At 46.3% G+C, this 13,424-nt stretch overlaps 1 protein-coding gene across 1 annotated transcript in view; it reads left to right on the forward strand.

Annotated features, from left to right (window-relative positions):
- ZNF395 (zinc finger protein 395) overlaps positions 1-11,633 on the forward strand; it is a 69,695-nt gene extending 58,062 nt beyond the window's left edge. The window contains exons 5-7 of the mRNA XM_061626139.1: positions 8,881-9,044; positions 10,600-10,724; positions 11,522-11,633. Of these exons, the coding sequence (XP_061482123.1) occupies positions 8,881-9,044; positions 10,600-10,724; positions 11,522-11,633 (401 nt within the window). The remainder of the gene's footprint in view (positions 1-8,880; positions 9,045-10,599; positions 10,725-11,521) is intronic.
- The last annotated feature ends 1,791 nt before the right edge of the window (positions 11,634-13,424 follow it).

Here is a 13,424-nt window from a genome sequence, read left to right on the forward strand (position 1 = left end):
ATCCATCCTATCTCATCCATCCATCCATCCATCCTATCTCATCCATCCATCCATCCATCCTATCTCATCCATCCATCCATCCATCCTATCTCATCCATCCATCCATCCATCCTATCTCATCCATCCATCCATCCATCCTATCTCATCCATCCATCCATCCATCCTATCTCATCCATCCATCCATCCATCCTAATCTCATCCATCCATCCATCCATCCTATCTCATCCATCCATCCATCCATCCTATCTCATCCATCCATCCATCCATCCTATCTCATCCATCCATCCATCCATCCTATCTCATCCATCCATCCATCCATCCTATCTCATCCATCCATCCATCCATCCTATCTCATCCATCCATCCATCCATCCTATCTCATCCATCCATCCATCCATCCTATCTCATCCATCCATCCATCCATCCTATCTCATCCATCCATCCATCCATCCTATCTCATCCATCCATCCATCCATCCTATCTCATCCATCCATCCATCCATCCTATCTCATCCATCCATCCATCCATCCTATCTCATCCATCCATCCATCCATCCTATCTCATCCATCCATCCATCCATCCTATCTCATCCATCCATCCATCCATCCTATCTCATCCATCCATCCATCCATCCTATCTCATCCATCCATCCATCCATCCTATCTCATCCATCCATCCATCCATCCTATCTCATCCATCCATCCATCCATCCTATCTCATCCATCCATCCATCCATCCTATCTCATCCATCCATCCATCTATCTCATCATCCATCCATCCATCCTATCTCATCCATCATCCATCCATCCTATCTCATCCATCCATCCATCCATCCTATCTCATCCATCCATCCATCCATCCTATCTCATCCATCCATCCATCCATCCTATCTCATCCATCCATCCATCCATCCTAACTCATCCATCCATCCATCCATCCTATCTCATCCATCCATCCATCCTATCTCATCCATCCATCCATCCATCCTATCTCATCCATCCATCCATCCATCCTATCTCATCCATCCATCCATCCATCCTATCTCATCCATCCATCCATCCATCCTATCTCATCCATCCATCCATCCTATCTCATCCATCCATCCATCCATCCTATCTCATCCATCCATCCATCCATCCTATCTCATCCATCCATCCATCCATCCTATCTCATCCATCCATCCATCCATCCTATCTCATCCATCCATCCATCCATCCTATCTCATCCATCCATCCATCCATCCTATCTCATCCATCCATCCATCCATCCTATCTCATCCATCCATCCATCCATCCTATCTCATCCATCCATCCATCCATCCTATCTCATCCATCCATCCATCCATCCTATCTCATCCATCATCCATCCATCCTATCTCATCCATCCATCCATCCATCCTATCTCATCCATCCATCCATCCATCCTATCTCATCCATCCATCCATCCATCCTATCTCATCCATCCATCCATCCATCCTATCTCATCATCCATCCATCCATCCTATCTCATCCATCCATCCATCCATCCTATCATCCATCCATCCATCCATCTATCTCATCCATCCATCCATCCATCCTATCTCATCCATCCATCCATCCATCATCATCCATCCATCCATCCATCCATCTCATCCATCCATCCATCCATCCTATCTCATCCATCCATCCATCCATCCTATCTCATCCATCATCCATCCATCCATCCATCATCCATCATCCATCCATCCATCCATCCATCCATCCTATCTCATCCATCCATCCATCCATCCTATCTCATCCATCCATCCATCCATCCATCCATCCATCCATCCATCCTATCCACCATCCAACCATCCATCCTATCTCATCCATCCATCCATCCATCCTATCTCATCCATCCATCCATCCATCCTATCTCATCCATCCATCCATCCATCCTATCTCATCCATCCATCCATCCATCCTATCTCATCCATCCATCCATCATCCTATCTCATCCATCATCCATCCATCTCATCCATCATCCATCCTATCTCATCCATCCATCCATCCATCCTATCTCATCCATCCATCCATCCATCCTATCTCATCCATCCATCCATCCATCCTATCTCATCCATCCATCCATCCTATCTCATCCATCCATCCATCCATCCTATCTCATCCATCCATCCAATCCATCCATCCATCCTCATCCATCCATCCATCCATCCTAATCTCATCCATCCATCCATCCATCCTATCCATCATCCATCCATCCATCCATCCAATCATCATCATCATCCATCCTATCTCATCCATCCATCCATCCATCCTATCCATCCATCCATCCACCATCCATCTCATCCATCCATCCATCTCATCCATCCATCCATCCATCCATCCTATCTCAATCCATCCATCCATCCATCCTATCTCATCCATCCATCCATCCATCCTATCTCATCCATCCATCCATCCATCCAATCTCATCCATCCATCCATCATCCTATCTCATCCATCCATCCATCCATCCTATCTCATCCATCCATCCATCCATCCTATCTCATCCATCCATCCATCCATCCTATCTCATCCATCCATCCATCCATCCTATCTCATCCATCCATCCATCCATCCTATCTCATCCATCCATCCATCCATCCTATCTCATCCATCCATCCATCCATCCTATCTCATCCATCCATCCATCCATCCTATCTCATCCATCCATCCATCCATCCTATCTCATCCATCCATCCATCCATCCTATCTCATCCATCCATCCATCCATCCTATCTCATCCATCCATCCATCCATCCTATCTCATCCATCCATCCATCCATCCTATCTCATCCATCCATCCATCCATCCTATCTCATCCATCCATCCATCCATCCTATCTCATCCATCCATCCATCCATCCTATCTCATCCATCCATCCATCCATCCTATCTCATCCATCCATCCATCCATCCATCATCATCCATCCATCCATCCATCCTATCTCATCCATCCATCCATCCATCCTATCTCATCCATCCATCCATCCATCCTATCTCATCCATCCATCCATCCATCCTATCTCATCATCCATCCATCCATCCATCCTATCTCATCCATCATCCATCCATCCTATCTCATCCATCCATCCATCCATCCTATCTCATCCATCCATCCATCCATCCTATCTCATCCATCCATCCATCCATCCTATCTCATCCATCCATCCATCCATCCTATCTCATCCATCCATCCATCCATCCTATCTCATCCATCCATCCATCCATCCTATCTCATCCATCCATCCATCCATCCTATCTCATCCATCCATCCATCCATCCTATCTCATCCACCATCCATCCATCCATCCTATCTCATCCATCCATCCATCCATCCAATCTCATCCATCCATCCATCCATCCTATCTCATCCATCATCCATCCATCCATCCTATCTCATCCATCCATCCATCCATCCTATCTCATCCATCCATCCATCCATCATCCTATCTCATCCATCCATCCATCCATCCTATCTCATCCATCCATCCATCCATCCTATCTCATCCATCCATCCATCCATCCTATCTCATCCATCCATCCATCCATCCTATCTCATCCATCCATCCATCCATCCATCCTATCTCATCCATCCATCCATCCATCCTATCTCATCCATCCATCCATCCATCCATCCTATCTCATCCATCCATCCATCCATCCATCCTATCTCATCCATCCATCCATCCATCCATCCTATCTCATCCATCCATCCATCCATCCATCCTATCTCATCCATCCATCCATCCATCCATCCTATCTCATCCATCCATCCATCCATCCATCCTATCTCATCCATCCATCCATCCATCCATCCTATCTCATCCATCCATCCATCCATCCATCCTATCTCATCCATCCATCCATCCATCCATCCTATCTCATCCATCCATCCATCCATCCATCCATCCTATCTCATCCATCCATCCATCCATCCATCCTATCTCATCCATCCATCCATCCATCCATCCTATCTCATCCATCCATCCATCCATCCATCCTATCTCATCCATCCATCCATCCATCCATCCTATCTCATCCATCCATCCATCCATCCATCCTATCTCATCCATCCATCCATCCATCCATCCTATCTCATCCATCCATCCATCCATCCATCCTATCTCATCCATCCATCCATCCATCCATCCTATCTCATCCATCCATCCATCCATCCATCCTATCTCATCCATCCATCCATCCATCCATCCTATCTCATCCATCCATCCATCCATCCATCCTATCTCATCCATCCATCCATCCATCCATCCTATCTCATCCATCCATCCATCCATCCATCCTATCTCATCCATCCATCCATCCATCCATCCTATCTCATCCATCCATCCATCCATCCATCCTATCTCATCCATCCATCCATCCATCCATCCTATCTCATCCATCCATCCATCCATCCATCCTATCTCATCCATCCATCCATCCATCCATCCTATCTCATCCATCCATCCATCCATCCATCCTATCTCATCCATCCATCCATCCATCCATCCTATCTCATCCATCCATCCATCCATCCATCCTATCTCATCCATCCATCCATCCATCCATCCTATCTCATCCATCCATCCATCCATCCATCCTATCTCATCCATCCATCCATCCATCCATCCTATCTCATCCATCCATCCATCCATCCATCCTATCTCATCCATCCATCCATCCATCCATCCTATCTCATCCATCCATCCATCCATCCATCCTATCTCATCCATCCATCCATCCATCCATCCATCCATCCTATCTCATCCATCCATCCATCCATCCATCCTATCTCATCCATCCATCCATCCATCCATCCATCCATCCTATCTCATCCATCCATCCATCCATCCTATCTCATCCATCCATCCATCCATCCATCCATCCATCCATCCTATCTCATCCATCCATCCATCCATCCATCCTATCTCATCCATCCATCCATCCATCCATCCTATCTCATCCATCCATCCATCCATCCATCCTATCTCATCCATCCATCCATCCATCCATCCTATCTCATCCATCCATCCATCCATCCATCCTATCTCATCCATCCATCCATCCATCCATCCATCCTATCTCATCCATCCATCCATCCATCCATCCTATCTCATCCATCCATCCATCCATCCATCCATCCATCCTATCTCATCCATCCATCCATCCATCCATCCTATCTCATCCATCCATCCATCCATCCATCCTATCTCATCCATCCATCCATCCATCCATCCATCCTATCTCATCCATCCATCCATCCATCCATCCTATCTCATCCATCCATCCATCCATCCATCCTATCTCATCCATCCATCCATCCATCCATCCTATCTCATCCATCCATCCATCCATCCATCCTATCTCATCCATCCATCCATCCATCCATCCTATCTCATCCATCCATCCATCCATCCATCCTATCTCATCCATCCATCCATCCATCCATCCTATCTCATCCATCCATCCATCCATCCATCCTATCTCATCCATCCATCCATCCATCCATCCTATCTCATCCATCCATCCATCCATCCATCCTATCTCATCCATCCATCCATCCATCCATCCTATCTCATCCATCCATCCATCCATCCTATCTCATCCATCCATCCATCCATCCATCCTATCTCATCCATCCATCCATCCATCCTATCTCATCCATCCATCCATCCATCCTATCTCATCCATCCATCCATCCATCCTATCTCATCCATCCATCCATCCATCCTATCTCATCCATCCATCCATCCATCCTATCTCATCCATCCATCCATCCATCCTATCTCATCCATCCTATCTCATCCATCCATCCATCCATCCTATCTCATCCATCCATCCATCCATCCTATCTCATCCATCCATCCATCCATCCTATCTCATCCATCCATCCATCCATCCTATCTCATCCATCCATCCATCCATCCTATCTCATCCATCCATCCATCCATCCTATCTCATCCATCCATCCATCCATCCTATCTCATCCATCCATCCATCCATCCTATCTCATCCATCCATCCATCCATCCTATCTCATCCATCCATCCATCCATCCTATCTCATCCATCCATCCATCCATCCTATCTCATCCATCCATCCATCCATCCTATCTCATCCATCCATCCATCCATCCTATCTCATCCATCCATCCATCCATCCTATCTCATCCATCCATCCATCCATCCTATCTCATCCATCCATCCATCCATCCTATCTCATCCATCCATCCATCCATCCTATCTCATCCATCCATCCATCCATCCTATCTCATCCATCCATCCATCCATCCTATCTCATCCATCCATCCATCCATCCTATCTCATCTATCCATCCATCCATCCTATCTCATCTATCCATCCATCCATCCTATCTCATCTATCCATCCATCCATCCTATCTCATCTATCCATCCATCCATCCTATCTCATCTATCCATCCATCCATCCTATCTCATCTATCCATCCATCCATCCTATCTCATCTATCCATCCATCCATCCTATCTCATCTATCCATCCATCCATCCTATCTCATCTATCCATCCATCCATCCTATCTCATCTATCCATCCATCCATCCTATCTCATCTATCCATCCATCCATCCTATCTCATCTATCCATCCATCCATCCTATCTCATCTATCCATCCATCCATCCTATCTCATCTATCCATCCATCCATCCTATCTCATCTATCCATCCATCCATCCTATCTCATCTATCCATCCATCCATCCTATCTCATCTATCCATCCATCCATCCTATCTCATCTATCCATCCATCCATCCTATCTCATCTATCCATCCATCCATCCTATCTCATCTATCCATCCATCCATCCTATCTCATCTATCCATCCATCCATCCTATCTCATCTATCCATCCATCCATCCTATCTCATCTATCCATCCATCCATCCTATCTCATCTATCCATCCATCCATCCTATCTCATCTATCCATCCATCCATCCTATCTCATCTATCCATCCATCCATCCTATCTCATCTATCCATCCATCCATCCTATCTCATCTATCCATCCATCCATCCTATCTCATCTATCCATCCATCCATCCTATCTCATCTATCCATCCATCCATCCTATCTCATCTATCCATCCATCCATCCTATCTCATCTATCCATCCATCCATCCTATCTCATCTATCCATCCATCCATCCTATCTCATCTATCCATCCATCCATCCTATCTCATCTATCCATCCATCCATCCTATCTCATCTATCCATCCATCCATCCTATCTCATCTATCCATCCATCCATCCTATCTCATCTATCCATCCATCCATCCTATCTCATCTATCCATCCATCCATCCTATCTCATCTATCCATCCATCCATCCTATCTCATCTATCCATCCATCCATCCTATCTCATCTATCCATCCATCCATCCTATCTCATCTATCCATCCATCCATCCTATCTCATCTATCCATCCATCCATCCTATCTCATCTATCCATCCATCCATCCTATCTCATCTATCCATCCATCCATCCTATCTCATCTATCCATCCATCCATCCTATCTCATCTATCCATCCATCCATCCTATCTCATCTATCCATCCATCCATCCTATCTCATCTATCCATCCATCCATCCTATCTCATCTATCCATCCATCCATCCTATCTCATCTATCCATCCATCCATCCTATCTCATCTATCCATCCATCCATCCTATCTCATCTATCCATCCATCCATCCTATCTCATCTATCCATCCATCCATCCTATCTCATCTATCCATCCATCCATCCTATCTCATCTATCCATCCATCCATCCTATCTCATCTATCCATCCATCCATCCTATCTCATCTATCCATCCATCCATCCTATCTCATCTATCCATCCATCCATCCTATCTCATCTATCCATCCATCCATCCTATCTCATCTATCCATCCATCCATCCTATCTCATCTATCCATCCATCCATCCTATCTCATCTATCCATCCATCCATCCTATCTCATCTATCCATCCATCCATCCTATCTCATCTATCCATCCATCCATCCTATCTCATCTATCCATCCATCCATCCTATCTCATCTATCCATCCATCCATCCTATCTCATCTATCCATCCATCCATCCTATCTCATCTATCCATCCATCCATCCTATCTCATCTATCCATCCATCCATCCTATCTCATCTATCCATCCATCCATCCTATCTCATCTATCCATCCATCCATCCTATCTCATCTATCCATCCATCCATCCTATCTCATCTATCCATCCATCCATCCTATCTCATCTAATCTCACAAAATGACACGGAAATATGGAGAACTGAACTTAAGATTAAGCCGAAAATTGGCAGGTTTGCACATCCCTAGGTTGTACACCCCATCTTCAGTGACGATGACAAGGCAGGTTGTTAAACTTTTCAATAAAATCGGTAGACAACGGTAATTAGAACCTTCTGTCCTAAGCCAGGGGTGGGGAAACTTTTTCAACCTAAAGGCTGCATTACCTCGTTGGCAGCCTCCTGGGGACTGCCATGCCAGGGGTGGGGGTGGGGACCAGAGGCAACAGTTGGAGAAGCAGAGGATAGGAGCCTTCCCTTTTGTATAGTGCAGCAGGCTGTAGACAAAAGCACTTGAGCAGGGTGCAGAGCAGGGCTGGTGAAGGAGGCGTGGCCTGGGAGGAGGCGTGGCCTGGGGAGTGTCCCTATGGCCAGAGAGAGACCCAGAGGGCTGTGTTTTGCCCCTAGGCCTCCGGTGCCCTACCCCTGTCCTAAAGTTTTAACTCCTTTTTCTTTCTTCCCCCCCCAATACATTAATAGAGAGTGCACATGGAAATGGCCTTAATTCCTTCATGCACTCATTGTTTCTTTTCTCAGGCTCTGCCATCCATCCAGATCCCTGTCTCCCCACACATCTTCACCAGTATCAGCTGGGCTGCTGCAACAACCTCTATCCCCACCCTTTCGCCGGTGAGTCTGGCTTTTTGGTGTCTGCAAAGGTGGGGGTCTTGAGCAGCACTGAGGGCCGTTTATGGGGGCTGGTGAGGGTGCTTGGTGATGTACATGTTTTGGTGGCCCAGAGAGAGCTGTGGTTACTAATATCGTCCAGTGGGTGGCTAGCTAATGGAACTCACAGCTGGCACAGGCTGCGCACACACCGTACATTTGGAGTACATTATTTTCCCGCAAAGAATCCTGGGAACCATCACAGAGTTGCAATTCCCAGCACGCTGAACAAGCTATAGTTCCTAGGATTCTTTGGGGGGAAATAATGTGCTTTAAAAGAGAGCTTCGGCTGTGGGGCGGTATACAAATGTAATAAATAATAGTAATAATAAATGTGTGGTGTGTTTGAAACATTAGATGCTCTTTAAGAAAGGGTTAGTCTGTCTAATAGCAAACCCAGAACTTTGAGTGCCAGGATAGTTACAGGATACAGTTGTTCAATGGGGGCTGGGGTGAGTGTCATTGGGGTAGGGAGGATGGCACCGGGTTGGGGGGGGAGTTAACCCTCCCCAATTTATGTCTTGTCCATTAGTGCGTGTGTGTGAAAAGACCCATCCCATTCCACCAACGCCAGCCACACCCATTGGCTTGTGGCCGCCAGTCACCGACACACTGCTACATGTGGCCCTCTGGGGCTAAAAGGTTGCCCACACTCCTCTAAAGGCCCAAAGGAGAAGGTGTGTGTATGTGTATGTAGGAAACTCCCCCCCCCCCAGTGCCCAGGTCCTGCTTTTGACTATCAGTAGGAAATTAAAAACAGTCCTGTTTACCCAGGCGTTTGATGGCTGAAAGATACAGACCATGGCAAACCAGAAATCACTGGTTAAGATAGTGCTTTTAATTATTATTATTATTATTATTATTATTGATGTGCTTGCCACTCTGGGTCCCTTCAGGAGGAAGGGTAGGATATAAATTAAATGAATAAATAAATTTTTGGGCTTCTGATAAGCATCTAGTTGGCCACAGTGGGAACAAGACGGGCCCCTTTGCCTTAACCTGCTGCAGGGCTTTGCTTAGGTTTTTAAGGTTCCCGCTATATAAGGTTCCCGTTCCAGGCTGTCTGGGAATCCTGAATGGGAATGCTCAGGCGCTGCAGATCCCGCTTCCCGTTAGACAGATGAATGGGGGAGAGATTTACCAGTGGCCAGCGCTGCCTTTTGCTTGTTTCTCTTCGTGATCAGTTGTAAAATGCCTCTCCCACCTCTCCCATCTTCCTGCGCGCCTTCTGTATTGAATTTAATTAAAATTAATTTTAATTAAAAGTTAATTTTAATTTAATTTTAATTGGTATTAATTAATTTTAATTAAGAGCTGATAATAAACACCAAAAATACATAATGAAAACCAAAAAGTTTAACATTCGATAGATGATGTTTGATACTTTTTTGGTCTGACCTGCCAGGGTTCCCCTTCCGTTGCTTTTGACGGAGGCTTATTGTGCTCTTGACTTTCAACTTACATTTATAACCTGAAATCTTGGCCAGAAAAGGCCTCCAAAGCAGCGCAGAATAAAACAGGGCAGCATGCATGCGCCAGAGTGAAATACAGCAACAAAACCTGAAGAAATGGAACGTGTCTTGCTTGCAGGTCCGAAGCCGGTCCTTGAGTTTCGGCGAGCAGCAGCTCCCACCGCCACCACCACCGCTACCGGCACCTGTCCTGAAATCCCACCTGATCGTCACATCTCCTCCTAGAGCTCCTAGCGGCACTAGGTGAGACCAAGGCTGCTCCGTGCAGGGCTCTGAAAAAGCAAGCGGCAGACAGTTGATTTGCCGTTCTTGGTACTGGACACAACCAGTGCTGGCCTTCCTGACTTTTTGGCTTTTGTGTAGCCCAGCCTCCGCCAACTTGGCGCCCTCCAGATGTTTTGGACTACAACTGCCGTCAGCCCCAGTGAGCACATTGGAATTTGTGGTCTAAGACCTCTGGAGGGCACTGTCTTGGCAAAGGCTGGATTACACAGCCTTGAGCTTAATGGGCAAACAGTCTGATTCAGTATACGGCAGGTTTCATGTGTACATTTGGAACATCCATAGCTTGGTTGTAAAGCACCTTTTATTACATATCCGGGAGGCCATAGGTTCAATCAGGATCTCCAGTAAAAAAGACTGCAGGTGGGAGGGCTTTGAACGGCCACTCTGCCTGAGATTGTGGTCATCTGCCCCCAGTCAGTCAGCAACAACGGGCTGTAGCCCTATTTAATTCTGTTTAAGACAGCTTTTTGGCTCAGTGCATCTTAACATGCTGTCTAAGTGTGGGTCCCATCGCATGCTCTTAAGGTCAACGTGGAGGATCTGTTCAGCTTAGTGGTAGGTAGCATACATGGTTTGCAGGCAGAAGGTTTGGCCACCCCCACCCTCCCCGTGTCTGTAAATCGGGGTTGGCAATGTGATGATTATGTAGATGACAGCAAGACTAGCCTGACCCCAGTCACCAGCCGTGTGGGGGCTTAGCTGCGCAATGGCTGCTTCACAGGTTCATCTGTCTTCCTTCTGTTGCTGTTCTCCAGGAAAGTCCGTGGCGAAGCCAAGAAGTGCCGCAAAGTGTATGGCATTGAGCACCGGGACCAGTGGTGCACAGCTTGCCGGTGGAAAAAAGCATGCCAGAGGTTTCTGGACTGAGAGCACACACACATTTCCAGTCGGAAGGCTGAGGGAGCGTCTCCCTCTTGCTGTCGACCAAGAGCAAGTGGCCAGACCTCTGCATTTTTGCAACATCTGGGGCCTGGGAGGCGACTCCTGGTGCTTTGGTGGAGATCTCAAGAGGCACCTGTTCATCCTGAGCTCTGTATAGTCTGTCTGCCAGGTTTTCTAATGTTCAGTGTTTTGTGGGGATGTTTTTTAAAAAACACGTTTCTTTTTTAAAAAAAAACAAACAAAACCGATACAAAAACACAGAGCCTCCCTTTCTATTTGTAAATAAGAGAGGCACAAGGGGAAAAGAAAGCTATCTGTTGGCTTGGTATATCTTACAGACTAGTTTCCTGGTGGGTCCTGGGACCAAAGACCTTTTTGAACTGTTCCCCCAATATATGGATGAGGTTGGCTGAGTGTTTGGATTGGTGGTGGCAGTAGGGGAGCCTGGGAACTTCCCTAGGGAGCCTGGGAACTTCCCTTCCTGCAAATCACTTGGCTATCTAGAGAGTGCAAGATGTGGACATGGAGGGGAAGTGAGCCCATCAGCTGACGGTGGAAGGGAGCAGAGCAGCTGATGTGCTTGTGAACGCTGCCATGCCAGTGTTCCCCTCTGAGGCCTACAGAGGAATTATTTCTTTGCACCCTTAAGCGAGCACTGTTTGTTTGTTTTTTTCCTTTTAAAGGTTACGACACAGATGCTGTCAGAAGAACAATCATTGCAATAATTACAATCCGGTGAATGCTTATTGTGTTTTCTAAAACTTGCAGATGGCACGAAGTGAAAGGAACCTGCATATATTTTGCTTTTCTTCGCTGATGCTGTTGGGCTGCCTTTTTTTTTTTTGGAGGTGTGTGGGCGGGGGAGTAAAACCAGAAACCACATTGGCATTCACTAAGAGGCTTCTGCATGCAGCATTTGATTAGGGGAGGGTGTTTTATTTTTTTGGATGTACCCCTTTGGAGTATCAGGTTACTCTAAAGCAAATGCTACATCAAATTCATTGTGGATGATGCGGCTTGCACCCGAAAGAGTACACTGGGAGTACAGGGCTTCTCCTGTACCCCACTGTGCCTCTTTTCTCGAGTTCTTTGTTCCAATATTTCCACTCCAGATATTATGTAGCAGCAAATTGGAGTTTGCCATGGAGTCCACATTCATCAAGAAGCTGAATCAACCGTGGCTCCCTGACAATACACATGTTTCCAGACATGTGAATTGGACATGTGCATATTACAGGGTTTTTTAGGGATTTTTTAGGTGTGGGCCTCCAGGTGGTTCTCTGTATTATCTTTTGACCCCAAAGGCCAGACATGGCATCCAAAGGGAGGGGGGAATTACTCTTTTGTTTAATAATGAACTTGCCTGCCAAATGTGTTGCCATTTGGTGGCTCCGTAGGCGCACTGATCATAACAGGAGGAAGCAAGTCACGGGTGCCAGAGCATAAAAACCATTATTAGGAGTCTTCCTCACCCTGGTGCCCTCCATATGTTTTGGATGATAACTCCCAGCAGACCCAACCAGCACAGCTGCTGGGAGTCGTCGTCCAAAACATCTGGAGGGCGCCGGGTCGAGGCCGGCTGTATTCTAGTGTGTAGTTATCCTTCCTCTTCAGGGTGGTCTCAGTTTCACAAGCAGTTCAAACCTTTGGGCATCAGGGAAGCCGCGTTCAATCCAAGAGCTACAATTTGCTTCTTTTGCTGTTTTGAAGCACATGATGCAGGATAGTCTGATGCTGCTCTTTGCTCACGCTGTTGAGTTTCTTGAAGTGGCAATA

Source organism: Rhineura floridana, chromosome 4 (genome assembly GCF_030035675.1).
Source record: "Rhineura floridana isolate rRhiFlo1 chromosome 4, rRhiFlo1.hap2, whole genome shotgun sequence".
Classification (NCBI taxonomy): Eukaryota; Metazoa; Chordata; class Lepidosauria; order Squamata; family Rhineuridae; genus Rhineura; species Rhineura floridana.